General features: G+C 40.3%; 1 protein-coding gene across 1 annotated transcript in view; it reads left to right on the top strand.

Annotated features, from left to right (window-relative positions):
- Positions 1-25,397, top strand: part of MEGF10 (multiple EGF like domains 10) — a 181,622-nt gene that overhangs the window by 73,857 nt on the left and 82,368 nt on the right. The window contains exon 5 of the mRNA XM_078451403.2: positions 14,551-14,643. Within this exon, the coding sequence (XP_078307529.2) occupies positions 14,551-14,643 (93 nt within the window). The remainder of the gene's footprint in view (positions 1-14,550; positions 14,644-25,397) is intronic.

The following is a 25,397-nucleotide window of genomic DNA, read 5'->3' as shown; positions in this document are numbered from 1 at the left end:
TTCATTTTGAAGGACAACTCTGCTGGAGAGAGTATTCTTGGCTGGCAGGTTATTTTTCTTTCAGAACTTCGGATAGATCATTCCAATCTCTCCTGACCCATAAGGTTTCAGATGAGAAATCCACTGATAGTCTTATGAAGGTTTCCTTGTAAATTACAAGCTTCTTTTTCTCACTGTTTTTAAGCTTCTCTCTTTGTTTTTGATTTTTGACATTTTTATGATAATGTGTCTTGGAGAAGATACCTTTGAGTTTGTTTGATGACTAATGAGGCTTATGTTCTCCAGTATCCAAATCTCTCCTCAGATTTGGGATATTCTCAGCCATTATTTCTTTAAGTAAGCTTTCTGCCTCTTTCTCCCTCTCTTTTCTTTTAGGGATTCCAATAATTAGCAAATTGCTTCTTTAATGGTATCCTATAGAACAGGTAGTCTTTCTTCACCTTTTTTTTTTTTTCATTCTTTTGTCTTTGTTCTCCTCTGGCTTGAAAATGTAAAAAATATCTGTTTTCTATTTCACAGATTATTTTCTTCTGCCTGATCTATTCTTCTCTTGATGCCCTCTTGCATTTTGTATTCGATTCTTTGTTTTCTTCAGATTGAGAATTTCTATTGGGTTCTTTTTAGTTATTTTTTGTTAAACTTCTAATTTTCTTTGTGTATTGTTTTCCTAATCTTATTGAATTGTTCTTCTTTTTTCTTGTAGTGGACTGGGCTTCCTTAACAGATATTTTGAATTCTTTATTGAGTAAATCACAGCTTTCCATGTCTTTGAGGTTGGTTATTGGCATATTCATGTGTTCCTTTGGTGGTGTCATGTTTTCCTGGTATTTAATGTTCCTTGAAGTCTTTTGTTCCTGTTATCTTCACATTTGTATTGGCACTCATCTTCTCCAGTCTTTACTAACTGCTTTAGAAGAGCAACATGTTCTTTCAGCTCTGCTAGGGATTCTGAGGCTTTCTCAGAACCTGTATCCATTTGGGCTGCTTCTCTCTTCTTGCTCCCTCTTGTGGCAGAATTGTGAAACTTGTATGCCTTCTTATCTGGAACACACCAGGTCAGGAGCTGACAGCCTCTCCTTTGCTTTCCCAAGGGCAGAGCAAAAGCTCAAGTTTATAGTCTCTCCTTGGTCCACAGATTTGGGCTGGCTTTATGCACATTTTCACTAGCCATCTCGCAAGGCTCATTCTTACCACTGTTGGGAGCATGCACCGAGAGGTGGACACAGAGTTTGTGGGGGGGTAGTTTGAGGTGCATGGAGTGTTGGGAGCGTTCTTGGGCCAGTGAGGTGAATCCACAGGCTAGGAATTCCCAGTGGCTCATGGGTGGGCTTCTTGTTGGACTCTGAAACACAGATAATAGGATCCACGTTCCTTTAATGCCCTCCAAGATACTTATCTGCTGCTCTCCCAGCCTCTTCCCTCTCCCTAGTCATGTGGTTCACAACTCTATATTCTCGATGTGTCAAGGAGAGAAATGGGGCTCTTTGACAAAGTTCTATACAGTTGGGGGAGCTATGTGCTCACTCACACACTCTCACTTTTCCTGGCATGAGAAATCACAGGCTAAGAAGGGCTCTGTTGGTACTGAGTTGCACTGCCCTGGGGGAGGGGTGATGAGTAAAGTCTAACTTTTCCTCTTATCCTCTCCATTGTGCCCACAGTTGTTTATTTATTTATTTATTTATTTATTTATTTATTTATTTATTTATTTGCTCCAGTGATGTCCTGGAGCTTCCTTATTGGAAATCTGATCTTCCACAAAGGCTCTATCATCCCTGGGTGATTGTTTAAGACAGTGTTCTCCAGGGACTCCTGGACCATGGCCAAGATGGACTGGAGACAGTTAATGGGCCACTTCAGGGTCCATAGCTAGGGCTGAGGTCTGTATGTTCTATTATCTGATGCTTGGGTAGGCAAGACTCCTTTCGAGTCCTTTGAAGTATGGTGCTGAATTCCACAGCTCCCATGAAGGCACTTTTGTCCATGGATGGATGCCAAATTGTTGCTGAGGGGCAGTGCTGTGATGGATGTCTTTTTCAGGAATATTGCTAATGTCACTCCTCTTTAATTTCCTTTAAGGGTAAGGATGATATCTGTTTTAACAACTCCAGAAAGGTCAATATTTAACTGAGTCATGATGGGATATAGCAGACATTCTTCCCTTCACAATGGCATAGAAAATGTACCTATTTCCTGGCTTCATCAACTGGGCCAGCATTGCTGGGGCCTCCCCTCCAAGCTTTGAGCCATATTGACAGAGGTATTTCATGGTCAACAGTTGTTCACCAAACATAGAGGCATCGGTGAGTATGCATATGAAGCTGATCTTGATATTAAATTCAAAACAGCTATATACATGATAGATTTGATTCAAGGGCAAAAAACGAAAACTAAGAAAAAGGGACAGTTAAGTTTAAAATGCCATCTGTTAAAGAACTTAAAAGCTGTTTATTCTGAACAGCTGCAGTCCATCACTGATCTGCAGTCCAATAGTCTAGGCCAGAGGTGGCAGACTAGCGGGCTGGATGATTTGGTGTATAATCATGTTTTGTTTGGTACACAGAATGTTTTCCTTTTTTTGTTTGTTTGTTTTAAGATTACTTATTTATTTTGAGAGAAAGAAAGAGCACTGGCATGTGAGCATGAGCGTGAGTTGGGGAGGGGCAGAGAGAGAGGAAGAGAGAGAATCCCAAGCAGGCTCCACACTGACAGAGCTGGTTCGATCTCATGGATGTGAGATCATGACCTGAGCTGAAAACAAGAGCCAGATGCTTAACTGAACCACCCAGGCGCCCTGAGTGTCTTACATTTAAAAAAAAAAAATTGAACATGAAACTTGGGACTTTCCTCTTCTGTGGAGACACCAGGCAATTGATAGCATTGGCTTGGTGGCAGAAGGCTAGAGACACTGAAGGGGAATTACCCCTTTATTTATTTTTAATTGGGATATAATTAACATATAACACTATATTAGTTCCTGGTGTACAACACCATGATTCAACATATGTATGTGTTGCGAAACGATCACCAAAGTAAGTCTAGTTAACGTCCGTCACCACACGTGCTTATTTCAACAGCACATATACTAAAACATCCATCATCACACATAGTTGTAAAATATTTTTTTTCTTGGGATGAGAACTTCTAAGATCTACTCTTACCAACTTTCAAATAGGCAATACAGTATTATTAATATAGCCACTTAATTATTTTATAATAGGAAGTTTGTTCCTTTTGACTCCCTGGAGCTGCACCTTTTAATTTTTTTTTTAATGTTTATTTATTTTTGAGAGACAGTAAGAGAGAGTGTGAATGGGGGAGGAGCAGAGAGAGAGGGAGACCCAGAATCCGAAGCAGGCTCCAGGCTCCGAGCTGTCAGCACAGAGCCCGACGTGGGGCTTGTACCCATGAGCCATGAGATCATGGCCTGAACCGAAGTCTGATGCTTAACCAACTGAGTCACCCAGATGCCCCTAGAGCTGCCCCTTTTAGATGAGTAAGTGCTCCCTGAGTTTTCTCAGGCCTCACCTGAACTTCTCACTCTGCTCATTGATCCCACTTGGTTCCTAGAGGCGTTTGAGCTTGTGTTCCCTGGTTTCCATGGGGCATTCTATTAGCAAAAGTCCAGCTGCCCGTTTTCTCTCAGACCCTTGATCCTCCTCTCTTTGAAGAAGTTCTACCACTTAATTTGTATATTGGGCTTAAGTCTTCAATACTGAAAGGCAAATAACTCTGATGAGGAAATAATCTTAGCTGCTATTATTAGTCATTGACCTTTCACTATGAGGACTCCATTCATCGTCAAGCTAATGGAGACAGGTCTGTAGAAAGAACATAAGGGCACCAGAGTCCAAAAGGAAGTGTCCAGGGACCAGCGAGGAGGAAGCAGGGGTGAGGACACTGAATGGGAAAAGCATAGCTCTGACACCCATTACCCTCTCAACTTTCCCTAGAGCTGGCCTTTGTTATTAACATGTGATTCAGATGTATTGGTTAACCAGAAGCAAAGTGTCTGGGAACAAGTGTCATTGAGATGAAATAGGGTGGACCGGGGGAAATGCCATGTGGTGGAAAACATGCTTTGGGAAAGAGTATTTGTGAAAGAATTCCAGGGCTCCATAGAGAGTGGTCGAACCACGAGGAATGCCTTTCTAAAAACAGGGGAGCCTGGTATGGCACTTCCTGTAGAATCATCATACTTTCCTCACAGACATAAACATGACAAGACCAGGAGGGAGATGATTTATCACACACGAAGGTGCCTTCCTTCTGGTTTCTTCTCTACACTGTGTGCTGGTGATTTTGAAATTCTGCTCAAATGGAATCAGTTTAGAGTTGTCTCATCACCCTGGTTGTAGGCTGAGTTGTTACAGATTCGTGCTTTGGAAAATTAGAGTTTATTCCAGCGCTTATTAACTTTTTGAAACTATGGTCCGTTAGGATCATGTTACTTATGTGACTTAAATCTAATTTAACCTAAAGAGACAATGGCAGAATCGTGGCCAAGATAGATAATGCCTGTATATGTGTGGAATTAAGCTAAAAACTCTTCCCATTTTCAAATAAATGAATAGGATTATGCACTCTACAGATGGTATTTCAGTCCCTTGTGTAGGATTCATTACAGGAGTTCATTTCTACACAAACTTTTTTTTTTTCTAAGTAATTCACATTGTAGAGGAAAATTTTAGTAGAATATTGCATGTGAGATTTTAATATGAGCATTTCCCCAAATAAATATTTCTTGGAAGCTTCTAAAGCCAGTACCTTCCTAAGTATTTACAGAGCCCATCCATCAATGACCATAGATTCTTACCGAAATTGTAATGTGTGCACAGCATTTTAATGTTACTTGAGAGTTTTTAAATCTTCCCTCCTGAATAGAGATAAGTCTCTTTGTCCTTCTTTGGAAGTTCTCCTCACACTCTGGATTGTTTTTTTAACAGCTTTACTGAGGTAAAATTGACAAAAAATAACTGTACAAATTTAAGTGTACCACTTGATAGTTATTGGTATGCATTTCATGTATATAACCATGAAACCATCCGTATCAGTCTGATAGTGAACTTACTCATCACATCCAAACATTTCCTCACATGCCTTTGTATTCCTTTCATCCACTCCTACCTGCTCCCCACTTATTCAGGTACCCACTGATCTGCTTTCTGTCCCTCTTGATTAGTTTGTATTTTCTAGACATTTATATAAATGGAATCATATAGTATGTTCTGTTTTATGCCTAATCTCTTTCACTCAGTGTAATCATATTGGCATTCATCCATATTGTTGTACCATTAACTCATTCCATTTTACTGAGTAGTGTTCTATTACATGGATATACCACCATTTATTTATCCTTTCATGTGTTTGTGGACCATTTTGGGCAATTACAAATCAAGCTGCTCTGAGAACTCATGTACAAGTTCTTCCTCATACACTACGTTCAGAGATGCTTTATTTATAAGAGCTGAACCCTCCAAACAATCCAAACACCCATAAACACGTTAAGAAATTGCCACACTTTGCCAAAGTGGTTGTCCGTTTTACATTCTCACTAGCACTGTAGGAGAGTTGTAGCCTCTCCACATCTATGCCATCCCTTCGTAGAGTCTTCCTCATTTCAGTCATTTGAACAGTTATGCGGTATTATCTTGTTATTTTAATTTGCACTGTTCTGGTGATTAACGATAATGAGCATCTTTTCATGAACTTATTTGCCATTAGTACATCTTTGCTAAAGTGTTCATATCTTTTGCCTATTTATTTATTTATTTATTTATTTATTTGTAATTACACTGATTGTTTTCTTACTACTCTTTATATATTCTGGATGCAACTTCTTTATCAGATAATATTTAAAAAAATATTAGTTTCATTCTGTGACTTGTCTTTTCATTCTCCGACTTGTCTTTTCATTCTCCTTATGTTTTTTTGAAGAGCAAAAAGTTTTAATTTTGTTGGACAAAGTGATTCATTTACTCTTTTACATTTTGTGTTTTTGGTGCTGTATCTAAGGAATCTTTGCCCACCTCAAGATCACAAAGGTTTTATCTTCTGTTTTCTTCTACAGATTTTAAACTTTAAGGTTTTACATTTAGGTCTAGGATTCATTTTGAGTTAATTTTTGTATTTGGTGTGCAATTACCCACATTTGCTGATGTGCATATGGATATTCCAATTTTCCATCACTGTTTCTTTCTTCACTGAATTGCCTTTGTGGCTCTGTAAAAAGATAATTGTGCATATATGTGTAAATTAATTTCTGGAGTGTCTTTTCCTTTCCACTGATCTGTTTGTCTATATTTACACCAATGTCACATGTATTTATAAGCATCATAAGTCTTTAAATTAAGTAGTATTTGTATTTCTTTTTAAAGTTGTTTTGGCCCATGAAGATAAATCTTAAAAGCAGCTTGTCAATATTTACAAGAAAAGCTGCTTGGGATATTGATTAGTATTGTATTGAATCTATGTCTATGTATAGATCTCTTTGGGGAGAATTGATATGTTAACAATATTGAATCACTGGAGTTATAAACAAGGTCTGTCTCTGTTTGGAGACGGCATGTATGTTCTGCTGCTGTGAATTCTGTAAGTGTCAAATAGGTCAGATTGACTAATTCAGTTCTCTACTTTCTCTCAGCAGTGTTGTTAATTCTTAGTGTACACGTTTTTCACATTTTTGGTTAGAGTTGCCCTTTTCGATGCTATTGTAGATGGCTTTTAAAATTTCAATTTCTGATTGTTCATTGCTAGTGTATAGAAGTATATTTTTTGTACAATTTTGTATATGTAACTTCCTTAAACTCATTATTTTTAGTGGCTTTTTTCATAGATTCCATCAGATATTTTACATATAGAGATATATTTATATAATCTGTAAATAAAAGCAGTTTTACTTCTTTCTTCCCAGTCTGGATATCTTTTATTTCCTTTTCACTGCCTTATTATACTTGCTAGAACTTCCAGTGCAATGCTGAATAGAAATTATAAGAGCAAACTTCCTTGTCTTGTTCTTAATCATGCATGTATGGGTGGGAACATTCATTATTTTATTACATTAGTAGTAGGCTTTTCATATTTGCCCTTTATCAGGAAAAGGAAAAGGAAAATCTCCTTTTTGTTCCTGGTTCACAGAAAATTTTTTATCAGAAATGGATACTGGATTTTGCCAAATGCTTTTTCAGCCTTTTTTTGAGATAATAATTTTCTCCTATTATTATTATTTTTTTTAATTGAGGAACTCACTCACCTGAAAGATCCCCCAAAAGGGCAATGTATTAGTTAGGAATCGTGTTTGGCTACAATAAATAGATGCCTGAAAAATAGAAACAGGTACATACTAAGGGTTTATTATCTTTATGTAATGAGAAGTCCAGAAGTTGTTGCTTTGTGGCATACATTCATGCACACAATGAATTCAGAGCAAAAGTTTCCACAATTCTCTGGGTCCTTCCTTCAAGTTCTTGATGGTATTTGCAGATTCAACCATTTTGTTCACACACTAGGCATCAGAATGGAGAAAGAGAAGGGGAATTACACTTACCAATTAAGTCTGTCCCCCACACTGTTTTCTTCCTGCACACTTCAATCCAGAAAGAGGGCTGGGAAATGTAGTTTATTGCTGGGTACCTTATTGTCCCTGGTGAGAGTGGGATTCTGTTAATAAGGATGGAAAGAAGGATGGACGTTAGGTATACAGTTAGCAACGTTTGCCAAAGATGCTGCTAGCAAATGCTCTTTGTGCCTGTGCCTAAGGGCCATGAAAGCCCTATTTAGGAATGGAGGGAAAGGAATTTGAGCTAAGTGTTTTTTATTACACTGCCTCAATGCAGATTTCTAAGTTCCCCGTGTTCTCTCCCTTTCCATGACTGATCAGCCATCACGGCAGGTCATATATGCACCACTGGTGGCTGGGGAGCAAGAGCTCTGACCCCAAGCAGTGGGTGTGGCAACTTTGGGGATGGGATGGAAGGAGAAGGGAAAAGGCAACAGCTGTTGTTGGCCACTCTTCCCTGCAAGTGTATTATAAAGGTGTTCACTTCCTCTGTTCAGATGTTCTTTCATGAGAACCTCCTTGATTTCACCCCAGTTGCAATTAAACGCTCCCCTCCTGCATTTCCCGCAGTATGTTTTGTGACTGCTTTATTGAGGTATAATTCTTATAGTATTCTTTAAAGTATACAATTCAGTGACCCTTGGTATATTCACAGAGTTGTGCGACTATCACACAATCAATTTTAGAACATCTTCATCACCCCACATTGTCACCAATCCCTCCCAATCTTAGACCACTAATGTACTCTCTGTCTTTGTAGATTTGTCCCTTGGGCATGTCATAGAAATGGAATTCTTGAGTATGCTCTCGCAGTATTTTGCTGATACGGCTGCATTCTGCTCTGTGTCTATGGAGTTTGCGGAGCTTGTATTTGACTTCCTCTGCAGAGTAGGAAGGAGTCCCTCGTCTGCCATCTCTGAATCTACAGTAATGCTAGCAATGTGCCTGTTACATCAGTTAATACTAAATGGGAGGAAAGAGACGTCCCTTCCTTTTTATAAACAAACACAATAGGAGAGGCTGCAGTGTAAATTTGGAAATATGAAAACAAGATTATTCCTGTCTATACCTGAACACTATAGTATCAGTCAGATTTTTGAAAGGCTGGATATGACTCCTAGCTACCCAGTTCACCTGCCCTCGTATCTGACCCAGCATAAAACATCCACCATTCTTTTCACTTCTGCTCCCCCCCTCCCCCCCACTTAAAATCCATCATAAGTTTTGGTTTACTGCGAGCCAGGTACAAGAGTTTAATTCTTCCTTCTACCTTTACCACCAGCTATGAATGTTGAGAAAACCCGTTCCATATTTCTAGTCTTGGCTTCTTCGTCTGAAAAAAATGTGGCGATTATATTTGGGAAAGGGACCTTTAACTCTAATAATATGTGTTCTTTTATAGCAACTCAGAATAAATGAGTGCAGGCAAGATTTTGACCCGTGTTCTTAATTCAGAATACCAGAATAAAAGGAATTTCTTTTTTTCTTTTTTTTTTTTAATGTTTGTTTTTTTTTTTTTAATTTATTTTTGAGACAGAGAGAGACAGAGCATGAATGGGGGAGGGGCAGAGAGAGAGGGAGACACAGAATCAGAAGCAGGCTCCAGGCTCTGAGCCATCAGCCCAGAACCCGACGCGGGACTCAAACTCACGGACCGCGAGATCGTGACCTGAGCTGAAGTCGGACACCTAGCCGACTGAGCCACCCAGGTGCCCCAGAATAAAAGGAATTTCTGTGGAAAGATGAGTTGTCTGGAAGGCTTGCATTCCCATTGGACAGTTATTTTCAAAAGATACTTTGATCATGGAAACATTTTTCAAATTAATTTACACGAATTGATATTATATCCATTAGAACAACAGTAAGCACTGTATTTAGAGTTATAGTTGGTTTATAAAGGAATCTTTAGTCTTCCCACTCTTTTTTTTTTTTTTTTTTTTTTTTTTTTAGGTGTAAATCCAAAGTGAAATGTACATGACAGAAGAGAAAACTATTGAGTATCGTTAGTGGCTCTTGGTATTAAAGCCAAGTATTTACACGTGAAAGAAATGAGGTCCGTGGCACTGGTAATGGGATTTAAGTGGATTTAGGATCTAAGGCTGAAATAGGAGCCTAATTAGAGAAGATCTTAAGGTCATCATGTCAGTCCTCACCTGTCCATCAGGCAGACAGACTGTCCACAGCTTTCACTTCTCATCAGTGTCTCTTGCCTGCCAGCTCTTGAGGGAAAAGATGTCTTGGCTACCCTCAAGACACTGATGCGTCTACAGCAGTGCTTAGTGTGGGCCCAGAGCTTCTACTTACATCCGGTCTCTAAAAAAGACTACTAAAATCTCAGAATATGAAATCCGATGATCTTCTTCAAGGGAGATGGGGAAATTAAATCATATGGGATAGTTCGTCTTTGCTAGCATTTTCCTGATTTGAAAAATAAGAAGAAAGGACATGAAGAGGGAATGAAGAGCCTGTTTTCCATGGATAGCCTGTTTTCCATGGATCACACACATGAAGAGCCTGTTTTCCATGGATAGGAGAGCCACACTTGTGATGGGTCTTTAGTACTTATTATTATTATTATTATTATTATTATTTTTTAGGTAACTATTCTTGAAATCTAAGTGATTAAACATTTGTTAAGGGGAACCTCTGTTCCTTTTCTCGTTCTAGGGCACTTTGGGATTTTCCTTTATTTATTTATTTATTTATTTATTTATTTGTGTTTATTTATTTTTGAGAGACAGAGAGAGATCACAGCATGAGCAGGGGAGGGGCAGAGAGAGAGGGAGACACAGAATCCGAAGCAGGCTCCAAGTTCTGAGCTGTCAACACAGAGCCCGACGCGGGGCTCGAACCCACAAACCATGAGATCATGACCTGAGCCGAAGTGGGACGCTTAACCGACTGTGCCACCCAGGTGCCTACTTTGGGATTTTCTACAGGACAAATCGACATCTTTATTCTACTTTATTTCTCACATGCAGTGCTTTAGTTATGGAGGCATAGCCCCCAGAGTGGGTGGCATCCGAAGCTAACTGAGGGAAGATGGGACAGGGGTAGGGATCGAGCTCAGCTGATGTCCTTGGGCAAGGGTCACTGTCAACATATACACCACAGTAAGTGTCCCTGCAATGTGGCAAATTGGGATGTTTGAAAGCACAGAGTTTTATAGTTTACCGTCTTCCCTTCTGATGTCTCCTTTTGCTCCTGCTGGTCCAGCTGTTTCTTGGTGAAGGTTATTATTAGATGTGTAGAGTCCAGAGCTGGTGGGATAAGAGCTTGGAACACAGATGGCACTTGTGTGACAGAATCTAATGCTGTGTGAGGATTCTGCACTGTGGCAGTAGAATTTGTGTTCTTTCCTTCTGGAATCCATACCAACAATACTCCGCATTACTTAGATAATTACTTGACTTGAGGCTTCACTGCTCAGGGGCAATTTCATTGGCTTTAGCTTTAATTAAAAAAAAAAATCATTAGGGAAGCAGATTCCCCCTTCCAGTTTCTCATTAATTTACAGATGAATTTGTTTGCTGCTAACTATCTATTGACATTTTGCTCCAGACTTTGGCCAAATGTTAGTTCAAGGCATTTATAAAAATAATCTGGATTTTGACATTACTATCACAGGATTATTGTTTTTATCTGTTGTAGCTGACTGGACTGCTTGGTGTTCATTTCATAAAACACAAAGTTTATCCCATCAGGAATCAAACATGAGAGCATTCATATTCATTACTCAGCGATCTCAAAAATGTGAAACTTGAGGATATGGGCAACCCTTGTTTTCAGTGGCCGCCATATCCAATTTCTGTGTTCTCGGGTAGCTCTTCTTTCATACGAAAGGCGACTAGGATCTGATCTCTACAACTTCTTAGATGTGCGAACGGCATTTTGAATAGTTTCAGTATCTTGAGTAAGGAGAAATTGGTAAATCGGGGTAGGAAGACTTAGGTTTGCAACATGCCGCAGACAGAGATGTCCTGAGTGCGTAAGACGAGTGAGATAAGGCACTGTCATATTTACGTATTACAGTGGGTGCCAGTGCTCTGGGTGAGGTGGGAGTGTCCTGTGGCTGTGTGCACAGGCTGCCACATAACATGGTGTGATCCAGCATCCAGCGCATGTCCCCTGTGCAGTTAGACTGAGCCTTTTGTGGCATTGAATCGACCCTTGCATACTCCAGGTATGGTGGTTTGCTGGCTTGTGTGTGCAAATCTACATTTTAGAGAACAGTGCAGAGCCATGACCTTACAAATGAATGGCACATCTGCAATACCAAACACATGCATAGAGATGGCAGGAGATGCTGAACCCTGAGGTTGGCACGTACTGACTTAACCTGGCAGCATGAGGCAACATATTAGAGAGCCGGTGTATTCATATGTTACAGGCTGATATTGCTTTTAATTACAGTGAAATATGTGATTGTCTGAATCAAGTATTGGGGAAGTTGCTGAGCATCTCCTTGCAATGCTAGTGTTAATATCTCTACACCGGCCCAACGTCCCAAGCTCACTTGACGTGGCGTCCCTCACCACATGGCCTTCTGGTGAAGGAAGTGAGTCTTTAGTTCTTCAAGTTGATGGTCACTTTATTCCCTTGTGGTGTCCTGTACCTGGTGGTTTGTTGTGATAATTCTATATGTTTCTTACAATATTCCCAGCTAATTCTCAGAATAAAGTCCTAACAACTGACTTTGATTTTGAAGGTCTACATCTTTTTTTTTTTTTGATTTAACTTTATTTTTTATTTTTTAAAATTTACATCCAAATTAGTATATAGTGAAGCAATGATTTCAGTAGATTCCTTAGTGGCCCTTACCCATTTAGCCCATCCCCCCTCCCACAACCCCTCCAGCAACCCTCAGTTTGTTCTCCATATTTATGAGTCTCTTCTGTTTTGTCCCCCTCCCTGTTTTTATATTATTTTTGTTTCCCTTCCCTTATGCTCATCTGTTTTGTGTCTTAAAGTCCTCATATGAATGAAGTCATATGATTTTTGTCTTTCTCTGACTAATTTCGTTAGCATAATACCCTCCAGTTCCATCCGCATAGTTGCAAAGGGCAAGATTTCATTCTTTTTGATTGGCGAGTAATACTCCATTGTGTATGTGTGTGTGTGTATATATATATATATATATATATATATATACCACATTTTCTTTATCCATTCATCTGTTGATGGACATTTGGGGTCTTTCCATACTTTGGCTATTGTTGATAGTGCTGCTATAAACCTGGGGGTGCATGTGTCCCTTCCAAACAGCACACCTGTATCCCGTGGATAAATGCCTAGTAGTGCAATTGCTGGGTTGCAGGGTAGTTCTATTTTTAATTTTTTGAGGAACCTCCATACTGTTTTCCAGAGCGGCTGCACAAGTTTGCATTCCCACCAGCAATGCAAAAGAGATCCTCTTTCCCCGCATCCTCGCCAACATCTGTTGTTGCCTGAGTTGTTAATGTTAGCCATTCTGACAGGTGTAAGGTGGTATCTCATTGTGGTTTTGATTTATATTTCCCTGATAATGAGTGATGTTGAGCATTTTTTCATGGAAGGTCTACATCTTCTAAAGCTACTGCTCTGAACATTGCACCCAAACAGATCTTCTCACTTTCATTTGATTTCTTTCTAGCCCCCCTTGTTTTTTGCTTTTTCTTCATCTAAAATGCCTTCCCCTAGATCTCTGCATGTCTAAATTCTTTTTGATAAAAATAATAGGAGTGGTTATCATTTTTTGGTCCAGAAACTGTATATAAAATATATACACATATATATACATATGTAAATATATACTATGTATATCAGTGTATATACAGTATATATACAAATGTAAACTATACACATAATTGTGCCTAAATCACATGAAAAATATTTAATGATGTGGGAAGATTTTTACCTTTATATTAATGGAAAGGAAAATTGAAAAATATTAAGATTCTTTTTTTTTCTTTGAGGAGAAAAATATATAGGGAAAATTTCCTGAGTGTCTCCATACGTAGAAATGTTACCAGTTGATGGAACCATAGGTAGGTTTACTTTGCTTATTGGTTTAAAATATGTTTTACTTTTGTAATAAGACGTGAGTTAATAAAACTTATCTGTAAAGCATAGGATACCTTATTCCATCCCATCCTTACATAAAATTTTGGAATATCTGAACCCCAAACTACACCGTATTTTTCTCACAATTTACTCGTATATCCAGCCATTCTAAAGGGTGTTTAATCAAAGTGAGTGGCGCTAACATTGAAGGTAATGCTTATGTTTGGCACAGAATATATTTGATGTTCCTTTCTACCAGGCTACAGACCTTTGCTTTGGAAATGTCAGTCTACCTGTCCGCTCATGTTTGCGGTGATAACCCTTACTTCCACGGGTCAGGCCACACCTAAGACATTTACTAATGAAACAGAAATGGAGATTTACTAATCCCTGAAGACCTCAGTGACATTTTTTGAATATTTTTGTTAATAGGAAAAGGGCATCTCGTTCTGCTGTGTCATAGTTGGGAGTAACGTGCACCCAAAGAAATTTGACTTTGCTTTCCAGGGAAGGTATTATGGAAAGGGAATACCCTGGGGTCTGCTCTGTCGCTCTGGAGTCCCACTATCTCCCTTTGGGGCTTTTTTCCTGAACCCATATGTATGCTTCTCCTGAAACAAAGAGGGTATATTCGGTAGTCACTGATAATTTTTTTAAAAATGTGGGTGAGGCAGTTTTTCTTGCAACTCCTTTCCTAATTTAGCATGACATAGAATGAAATCGTAGAAATGAAGGAATTTACTTGGAGATCTCACAGTCAGAAGGGGAATTGTTTGGTTGCACAGCGGACCCTGACAGGGCCAAGGAATGGATTGAAGGAAATTGTCAAGCATGCATGTTGTTTTTAAGTGATACTTGAGACTGGGATGTGAAACAGCTGTGTTGTTGGGTTTTTTTTTTTTTTCTTCTTGTGCCAACTTTCCTTATTTGATTGATTTTCTCTCTGACAGCCCACTGTGCTGATAAATGTGTCCACGGTCGCTGCATTGCTCCGAACACCTGTCAGTGTGAGCCTGGCTGGGGTGGGACCAACTGCTCTAGTGGTAAGTTTCCACCTGTTCTTGTCCATCTCGGAGTGTTTCTGCTGCATGGGCCCCCCTGTCTGCAGCTTATTCTGAACCATGGGTTTCCCTCTTGTTGCCTATGCAGAGTATGGTGTGGGTTCCCGGTCCAACTCATGAAGACAGTTTCTTGTACATCAGTGTATATATTATGTTCAGAACTGTTGTCAATTGAGGATAAAGAAAGGTCCTTAGAAAGATGTCAATAGTCCGATGCTGGTACTTCTGTAAATATCAATATGTGTTCCAGAATTTAGGCTCCTTGGTTCAGGAAAGCTGTTGTGGTAACGTAACTGTTATGTCCTAACTGCTCTTTTTACATGTTGACTGATCAAGGTTACTTCCATGGTGATTAAAATTTATCACTTGTTGCCTTTAAATCAGAAGTAAAATAGATATTTTCAATGCTTAGTATGTTTATTTTTCTCTGATATCTGGTATGCAAATAATCAGTACTCGCTCAGAAAACGTTGGGGAGAAATATTGGTCATAACTGAAAATTCACAAACATTTTGGTATTAAATCAAATGGTAATATGGTATATAATTTGTGTCCATTATGTTAGAATTATAATCCTATAATTCTATAATTAGAATTAGATTCTATAATTCTATATAATTCTATAATTAGAATTATTATAATATAGAATTCTATAATTCTATAATTTTATAATTAGAATTATAATTCTAACATAATGGTATTTTGGACTATGAACAGCTTGCACTTAAAACCTAGTATTCTTTATTAAGAGGATTAGGCAGTGGAATTTCATGTAATACAGTTGCTCTTCTAAATTTCACAGTTAAAACTTTGGTTTTCTGGCTAGCTCGTTGCCGCGCGTGTAATTGTGGCTACTTCCTGTCTCTTCGTACTCCCTTTTGCTTTGAAAAACGTGAGGGGGAATCAAAGTGCAACTGAATTTTAATGCCCGAAGTATTACGTTTAGAGAAAGAAAAGAATAGTTTTAAAAATTAGCAGGATCGGATGACAACACAAATTCAGCCTCATTTCATACATTACTATTTTCTGAAACTAGTTCGAAGGGATTTCAAGCCATTTGGATAAAACGGTTTTAAGAATTCTTACTTGCTTATGATTGGAATCAGGGAGATTACTGTTTATCTTGTTGAAACTACTTGTTTTAGGCTTGTGATCTCTTGGCTGTCCCCAAAACAGCATTTCCAGGACTAGTCCCTTGTGCTGCCCGTGCACAGAACATTCTGTGTGAAAGAGCCTTTTTATTGTATCTTCAACAGGGAGTGTGTGTGTGTGTGTGTGTGTGTGTGTGTGTGTGCGTGCGCTCGTGTGTGTGTGTGTGTGTGTGTGTGTGTGTGTGTGTCTTTCTGCCACTGAAAGGCTTCCAATTCCAATGGATAACTGTCTTGCAGGGTTTTGTTTTGCTTCTGCTGGAGATCAGGAGGAAAGTGGGCATTTTGTTCACATGCCGCAGAGGCAAATGTTTGGGATGTGGGATTTGGCTCACAGCCATTTTTCTGGCCGACTGACCTCAAATGCAATGTCGCTTTCATTAACTTTTCCAGCTTAAAAATCAGTTGCGCCTACACATTTTGAAGAAAAATAACTTTATTATATAAACTAGTGGCAATGAAAAGAGTGGACGTATTTGAAAAGTGAGATTTGTTACTAATTCCCTGGCAAGTATGTTGCAGTGGTTATTCAGAGTTAGTTTACCAAGAACTACGTCTGCCTCAAGCTGAGAGAACAGACCAGATGAGTGTTTGTGTGAAGAAAAGGCTACATGAGTTTCAGACTTTCCAGAACTGATTTAGGCCTTCTAGAAAACAAACTGTTGCCTTATTTTGGAGGTGAGGCTTTCTAAAATGTAACTTGTTGCTTTCTTTTGGAATTCACTGATTTTTGCATGAAGCTTCTAGAATTCTGAGGACACCTCTTCTTTCCGTCCTAGAATACGATATTGACGCAAGGTTAAGTCTATTCTTTACAACTCACGTTTTGGCTTTAAAATGAACAAAAGCATAAATAAACACAGACAGTCTTCAAAGGTGCTCTGAGGAAAACATTTCTGATACCTTTTATCACATAAGAAAATGCTGTTCTGAGCTAGAGCGCTGTGTCTTGTTACCTGGGTTTTGTCTGCAGCAGTGACTTTAATATCACTTGTTAGAAAGTGTATAGTTTAATTACTCTAGGCCAAATAATTCCTGAAACAAAATGCACGCTCGAGTAATCTACTAAGTAGCACAGTTTATATGACCTCATTTCCAAAGATTCTATTTCTCTGTCCCCTCCTCTCTGGTTATTATTATGAACACACTGGATGATATATATTAGATCCATAAAATGATTGCCTTGATAATCAGACTAGTTGCTTGCATCGGTCAGGGTCCAATCCGGAGACAGAAACGACAATTACTTTTTTTTAAGCAGCCTTTTTTATTTTGGAACAGTTTTAGACTTATGGAAAAGTTTCAAGATGGCAGAGAGTTACCATATACCTGTATCCAGTTTTCCCCCTTGTTAATATCTTACCATTAGTTTGTCAAACTGACATATTGACACAGGGAAGTTTATGAAACATTGTTAACTATAACAGGGGACTGGAGTAATGAAGAATTGGCTAGTAGAATTAATAGCACTGGAAAGAACACAGGAATAGCAGATTTAAGGAGCAGCCACTACTTCTAGGGCTGAGACAGGATGTCCAAAAGGAATCCCCACTAGGGCTGGGATCCAGATGTTCTTAGAGAAGGTACGCCACAGCTCACTGAGCGGCAAGAGGCTGTACTATTCTGGTAGAATGTGATGGACATCTGCCCTCTGGAATTTGCTAGAAATCTGCACTATAGGATGTTTGGGAAAGCTGTTTGTGGAGAAGTGTCTTACGAGACGTGCTCTGCTGCAGAAAAGGCCCAGAGGGATGCCAGCGGAAGTTGCTGGCTGACGGGTGCTGCTAGCCCCTAGCTAGCTGGCCTGCTAGTGTAGGAGCTGGGTGCTGAGAAGTGGCCCATGCTTCCGGGAGCCTGGAGCTGGGCTGGAGAAGCTGGTCGTGTTGCAGAAACTGGGCACCATGCAAGATGTAGGTGCTACGGAGCCGGATGCTGCAGAAGTGCCTCCCCCTGTGCTTGCTTGGCAGGAGCAGGGTGCTGGAGAAGCCACCTGCCCTGTAGGAGTCAGTTGAGCTAGCAGGCTGGAACCGCCAAAGAGAACTTTCCTCCTGCAGTGTCTCTCTAGCGCCCTCTACAGATTGCTTAACATTTGGTCAGTTGGCAAAGTAAAACTATTTAAAGGGCCTATATTGTCTTTTGTAGAGCACAGGTTAATGGATAAATTTAGCACCGAGAGCCAATAAAGTGATAACTACTGTTACACCCAGTCCTTTGGTTACTGAGCTCCTCTCTGCCCATGTGTACATACATGTGAATTCTTGTACGTCAAGGAAACAACCCTCCATTTCCACCTAACAAGATGCAGCTCTCCGTCTTACAAGTAAAAACATTCTCACTCTCTTTCCAAAGTGAGGAGATACAAGACCCAACGGTTACATAGCCATTATGGATGACATGAATTTTTCCTCAAATTCTGTCACGGTTCCACTGAATATTGTGTTTGCTGGACTAAAATTGACTTAGAACCGCTTGTATATAAAATAAGATAAAGTGGAAAGAGAGGGGAAAAAAGAAAATAGCATCTACAAACAAACACATGCATAGAACAAATGGAAGATATTAAAAACTGCTGCAGGCCTCCTTGCTGTCATTTGTTACAAGGCTATAACTGTACATACGGCTTCCTCTTTCCACCCCTCATTCTGTATTTTCCCCCTCCTCCCTCACACCTCAACTGCTTGGGGTTCATTACCTGGTGGAGCGACCTCAATCTTTATCCCCCTTGAAGGATCTGAATCTCCAGTTGTCCTGCCCCCCCCCCCTTTTTTTGGTTGATTTCTCTGTTGACCTTTACTTCTGGGCGTGGAAATACTTCTTAGGAACCCACAGAATCTCTTGGCTTCCAGACATGGTTCTCCTTTATCCTACTGTGCAACCCAATTTCTGCCTGATAATCAGGATCATTCACTCCAGATAATCAGATGGCAGTAAATCAATACCTGTCACACACAGCTATCTCTGTGTGTGTGTTTTTTTTTCTTTACTAATGTACGTGGTAGAATAAGGAACAGGTACTTTCACAGGTGAAGGTTTACAAAGGCTTCCCTTGGAGACTTAATCTGACCGTTTACTTTGTCCATGGACGGATGGATTCCTGTCTGTGACGTACAGACAGTCTTCCTGGATCTCAATGTATTCTCTGTATAAAAAAAAAAACAAAACAAAACAAACAAACAAACAAACAAACAAACAAAACAAGTGTGTCAGAAGACTGTACAAAGTTTCTTCCCCTGGAGTAAAATCATGATTTATTTGACTGAACTCAGACATATTGCTTCTTTTAAAATTTGATTAAATGATTTAAAAAAAAACCTCACTCATATTTTACTTTTATTGACATTCTAATGCATACCCTAGCCTATATGACATCAATCTAACCTACCTCCATCTCTCCCTTCCCTCCTCTTCCCCCTCTCCCTTTTCCTCCCCCCAACATCCATCTCTCCATCCTTTCATCAATCTTCTATCCCTCTTCCTCTTTCAGGGCATGAAAAACAACTCCTAGAAGGCAGGCGCTGTGTGTTATTAATCTCGTTAGCCTCCATTGTGCCTGGCATGTGGTTGGAGCAGAGTGAATGGTTGTTCTATTTAATTAGATTGAATGAGCTGTATGATTCCATGAAGGTCATCCGCGTGTTCATGGTGTGAACTTTCATTGAGTGATTGCTGTGTGCAAGGAACTGTATTGGATGCTGGGGATAAGGAAACCCATGTGGAGCTTTCGCTGGCCTCACAGAGCTCACGGCTTCGAGGCAGGTACACAGAACAGAGGTGGCTGGAGAAAGCCAAAAATGGCACTGGGTATGGGAGTGAGAACTGGATATGGCATGAAGAGGAAAGAAGGGCTGGCAGAGATATCAAGAGGTGTGTAGAATCAGGGAGCTAGTGGGCAAAGGTGGGGAGAGCTTGAGGGGGTTCATATCTGATGACCTTTCTTTGGGTAAACTGGCAACAGAGACAATCTGCCGACATGAAAGGGTGCCGGAGTTGGGTCATATTGATGATGATGATGACGGTAATAGTCCTTGCGTCCTTGGTATGTGCACAGCATCACCGCAAGGGCTTTATAGGAGTCACGTTTAATACTTGTGGCAGACGTGACATGGGTACAATTCTTGTTCCTATTTTACTGATGAAGAAACAGACGTGCCGAACAATTAAATGACTTGTCTCAGTTTAAACACCTACTAAATGGTGGAGGCATAGTCACATCCCCTTTATGGCCAGTCTTTTTAACCACAAGGGTACAGTGCCTCGTGAAATTGGAAAGGAGGTTTGGTTAAAGTGTCAAGGGTCCGTGGCCCTGAGAGGAATGAGAGCAGGAGGCAGGGGCTGACGGCACCAGACAAATGTGAAAGTAAGCATCCTGAGGGGCACCTGGGTGGCTCAGTCGGTTAAGCTTCAATTTCGGCTCAGGTCGTCATCTTGTGGTTTGTGATTTGAGCCCCGCGTCGGGCTCTGTGCTGACAGCTCAGAGACTGGAGCCTGCTTCAGATTCTGGGTCTTCCTCTCTCTTTCTGCCCCTCCCCTGCTCATGCTCTGTCTCTCTGTCTTTTTTCTCTCAAAAATAAACAAAAATAATTTTTAAAAAAAGAAAAGAAAAGCACTCTGAGAGATGTCAAAGGCACACTTTCAGAGATGATGAATTTTAAATGACACCCCTTTGGATGGTCTCATTTTGTAATTTTTAATTTCCTCATTTATAATATTAAGAATGTTGGGCAGATTATACTTACAATCCCTTTCCAACCTGTGATTTTATGTGTGGTTTTCTCTAATACTTACATATGTGCAATCCCTGAGACCTTTCTTTGTTTTGGAAACCCTTTAAAGCTTTTGCATGAGTAGCAGTAACACATTTGTTCTCTCAATCTATATAATCCTGTTTATGATTTTTCTAAACGTCTATAGAGAAATGTGTTTCTCCTCTGGCTATAGGGCACTTCCAGGATGCAAGGGAGAGCCCTAAATCAACCAGTAGCCCGCAAATAGCTTTCAAAGCTTGTTCTGCAGGCTTCTGAAATGAGTACCAAGTAGAGGCAAACATGGAAATTAATTTCGGTTTAGAAATTCGAAACTGGGGCTTATTTAGCCACTGATAGCGTTTCTGGTTAAATGTACTTGGAAGCAGTAAAAATATGCCTGGGAGGCAAGACTAGCCCAAACATTTTCAGGTACAACATTAGGAACACTGGTAACCTTTTATATAAAGCAGGCGTGCTGTGCAGCAGGGAGTAAGTAATAAGACTTTGCCTGCGGGATATTCCGATTGGGGAATCCATTTGAAGGATAGCGCAAGCCAGAAATCGTGAGACACAAAAAGCTGGCTTATTCCCCAGCAAGGTCTGCTGCAAAGCTCTATCGACTGGACACAATAGTTGGATCGATGGTGTCTGGGAAGAGAAGACGCTCAGAACCCAGTCCTCACAGTGAGTCGTTAACATGCCCAATCGCGCTGTCAGAATTACTTTAGAAATCGGGTTGATGAAGCAGCAGGACTAAGAGGAGATCTTTTGGGCTCACTGGTGTGGGGGCAGGGCATTGATGACAGGTGGGAAGGACGGAGCTGGGAAGGGTTCATCAGACCCGCCTGAAGGCAGTTTCGCTGATGGACTGCCCACATCTTTCGATAGTGGTCACGAGCACAAAATGCGGAATTTGCCTTTCCGAAGGACGCTGAAAACTGGGCTGTTCTTGGTTTCTCTCTGGAGGGTCAGGGAACCTCCTCCCCCTGCTCCCTCTAAACCCCGTGTTGGAGCTGAATTGCAGGAGTCCTGGCTGCTGTCTTTTTGGTGCTGTTTCTGGGCCTCACGTTCCTCGTGCTGAAATAAGGATGAGATGACCTAACCATGAGGATTAGATGACCCCGTAAGCTGTTCCCTGCTCAGCATTGTACCTGGTACTTACTTACAATTCTTTGTGTGACAGATGTGGCTTCCACTAGACTTCAGTGTGTGGGTGGAACAGTGGATGGAGACGCTCGTTGTGGACATCTTGTTTAGTCCCGGGGGGCCACCCCCTTGCTTAGCAGAAGCCTCTCTCTGTCCACAGTTGCTGGGCATGAGGTCCCCCAGACAGAGCCCTGGTGCAGTTTCCTGCATTATTCTCAACTTCCGAACGTGGATGTCCTTACCAGATGGATTCATGTCTGGTTTACATTCTGGCTTACTGAGAACACTGTAGACGTTTACGTTACTTGCACTAGTCCACACACGGTGGCTGTTAAAGACCAGGCTTGGCTGTCATGTTACTAAACTCCATTCCGTATCATGTATTCATGTGTTTCCTTTTTCTTTTCTTTCCTTTTTTTTTTTCTTTTGGTTTTCTTCAATATCCCTCTACATCTGCTTATCAGAAAATCGTGGTTCAACCTCAAAATATAACAAGATCTAAGCTTTTATTTTAAAAAAAATTTTAACGTTTATTTATTTTTGAGAGAGAGAGAGACAGAGACAGAGCGCAAGTGGGGGAGGGGCAGAGAGAGAGGGAACCACAGCATCCGAAGCAGGCTCCAGGCTCTGTGCTGACAGCTCAGAGCCTGACACAGGGCTCGAACTCATAGACTGTGAGATCACGACCTGAGTGCTACCTCTCCAATCCATGTCACTGCCCTCTTTTAATCGGTGCTCACACAATAGCCTCTTTGATGCTACACCTAATTGGGCCCAACTGGGGTCAGTTCTCTGTAGTGACCCCAGAGTGACCTTGCAAAACTGTTCTATAAAACAGAACTCCCCAGTATTTCCCATGATAGAATCATCGCCAAAGCTCTTTTTGACCTGTCCCACCCCTATGCTATCTATCCCTTGTCATCACACTTTCTCTCTGGGTATCGTACTACCCAGCCCTCTCCCTTCCTCTCATGGGACACACTGGTTTCAAAAAAAAATTTTTTTAATGTTTATTTATTTTTGAGAGTGCGAGCAGAGGAGGGGCAGAGAGAGAGGGAGACACAGAATCTGAAACAGGCTCCAGGTGCTGAGCTGTCAGCACAGAGCCCGACGTGGGGCTTGAGTCCACAGACTGCAAGATCGTGACCTGAGTTAAAGTCAGACGCTTAACCAACTGAGCCACCCAGGCGTCCCCACACTGGTTTCATTTCTCCCTTTGCCCTTGATCTTCCTTCAACCTGGAATACTCTTCTCCCTAGATCTTTATGTGGCTGGCTTCTTTAGGCCAATCAGGTCTCAGCTTTCCCCAACCTTTATATATAAAGAGTATTCCCCATGATTCTTGATCACATCTCCTTTCTAATTTTTTTTATGGCACTGAAAATATTTTGTTTTGTTTTCTTTTGTCTTGGGACTGTCTTTCCTTCTGGGACGTAGGGCCCCTAAAATTTCGTCTGTTGTTTTCACTGCTCTGTAGCTAATTTGCTCACTTAATGTCCAGCACAGTACTGGGCACACAGTAATGCTCAATATATATTTGTGAAAGGAAGGAATAAAGGCATAAATGTTCCAGGAATAGTAATGGATATAAAAGCAAGACATGAGAGATGAATAAGACTCTGACTCTTTGTTCAAGGAGCTTTCAGTTTAACAGGGATTGGAAGTATGTGCCCAAATATATAAGCAAAATATCCAGAGAAGTTAAGAAGGAAGTAATCATAAGTCTTCTAGAGAAAGGGTATGACCCTATGAAGGGTTCTTCCCTTCAGTGGCCTTAAGATAGTTTGGGTTCCTGTGGCTCTTGGCTGTGTGTAGAGGGGGCCCATTCTTCCTTGGTGACTTAGCAAAAGATTCCTTGTCCATAAACAGTCACCTGCAGTGAAATCATAGAAGCCAGGTGACATGCAGTAGATGTGGTTTTCATGAACTATTAGGCAATGGGGATGTGGGAGCTCCTTGGCCTCAGGAGAGGAAAAGCTATAGTACCAACATCAAGGTTACTACTTGTAGAGGGGTGAGGCTTCTGACACAGCGGCCTCAAGAGTAAGAAAGGTGTTTGAAAGTCAGCCCTCATTTCAGCGGGTAACGCCGAACAGTTCTGCCATCTAAACTTCCACGTATTATTTCTCAAGGTGGGGATTTTGTAAGACAATGTGGAACTTAGTTAAATGTGTACCACAATGGAGTAGGAGCAGTAAGAAATTAGGCAAAGAAATTCAAGACTACAAATTATTTGCAATCACACAGCAACCAGTTTCTGACAGCACAAATGTGTTTCTTGGCTGTTCTGCTGAGAGTGAAATAATGATATGTATTAGGCGGTCCCGGAGCCTTATTTGTCACCATACCTATAAAATGGGTGCGCTGACACTTGAGTTTAGTAGAACTACATGCATTTCATCTTACGGAGATATGTTGTTAATTGGATAAAATATTTAAGTGCTGTGGTGTATTACGTAGTCCGGTATCTTTCACCAATTATACATGATTTCTTACTGTTTGTGATTGTATGAGAGAATTTTTTAAAACACGTGAAAGTTTCTTCAAGGCAAACAAGAAAAGGGGCCCGTCACTGTGTTTTTCTTTCTTTTGTCAAAATCATCTTTTAATTCATCGACAACTTCATTGATTTTTAAAAGTTTGAACATTTGTACCTGTATACTAGAGAAATTAATCATATTTGCCATGTTTAAACTAAAAACGCAAAGAAAGTAGGGGCACCTGGGTGGCTTAGTCAGTTGAGTGTCTGACTCTTGATTTTGCCTCAGATCATGATCCCAGGAATATGAGATCACGCTAAGCGTAGAGCCTGCTTAAGATTCTCTCTCTCTCTCTGTCTCTCTCTCTCTCTCTCTCTCTCTCTGTCTCTCTCTCTCTCTCTCAATCTGTCCCTCTTCCCCACACTCTCTCCCTGAAATATTCTTTTAAAAGTATAGAAAGTAATAAGTGATAAAGACTATTCCAATAGAATAAAATAGAAGAGGTTCCAAGAGAAGCCTGGCTCTTGAATCATAAATGATAGGATCATCTTAAACCTCTGTGCAAGCCTAATGTCTTACTACTCACCACTATTCCACAAAACTAGTGAAAGTAACTTCCAAAGAAAGTTTAAATTTTAATGGAACTGCTTGCACTGGATGTTGGTATCTAAACTGTGAAGTTTTGTTCATACATTGAAGAAAAGCAGCCCCTTAAAAAAAAAAAACCTTATGTTGTAAAATTAGTAATACATAAATCAGGTTTATCCATGTTATCCACTAGTTCTCAGAGTAATTCAACCACATCAAAGTGAGAAACTTCTTCAAGACAGAAAATGTCTTAAGCAAAGTTAAATAGAAGCAGGGATGGGAAAAGATTTTTGCAATGTATAAAGCAAATGATTAGTATATGGAATTCATGAATAATTCCCACAAGTCAATAAGAAAAACCCCTCAACTTTAGAATGGGCAGCACAGTAAGATAATTTAGAGACCAGGAAACCTGATCGGCTAATAAGTTTATGAGAATATGCTTCTCTTTGTCATAATCAGCGAAGTACATAGTAAATGAACAAGATGTCATTTTTTGCCATCAGATTGGCAAAAGTTAAGAAGTCTGTCAGCACTGCATGTTGGCAAGGATGTGAAAGGAAGATTCCATATACCACTCCCATGAGGGTAAATTGGCAGAGTAACTTTCGAGAGCAATTTTCCTGTCT

Source organism: Panthera onca, chromosome A1 (assembly GCF_046562875.1).
Source record: "Panthera onca isolate mPanOnc1 chromosome A1, mPanOnc1 haplotype 2, whole genome shotgun sequence".
NCBI classification, from domain to species: Eukaryota; Metazoa; Chordata; class Mammalia; order Carnivora; family Felidae; genus Panthera; species Panthera onca.
This window is presented reverse-complemented; position numbering and strand designations above follow the sequence as displayed.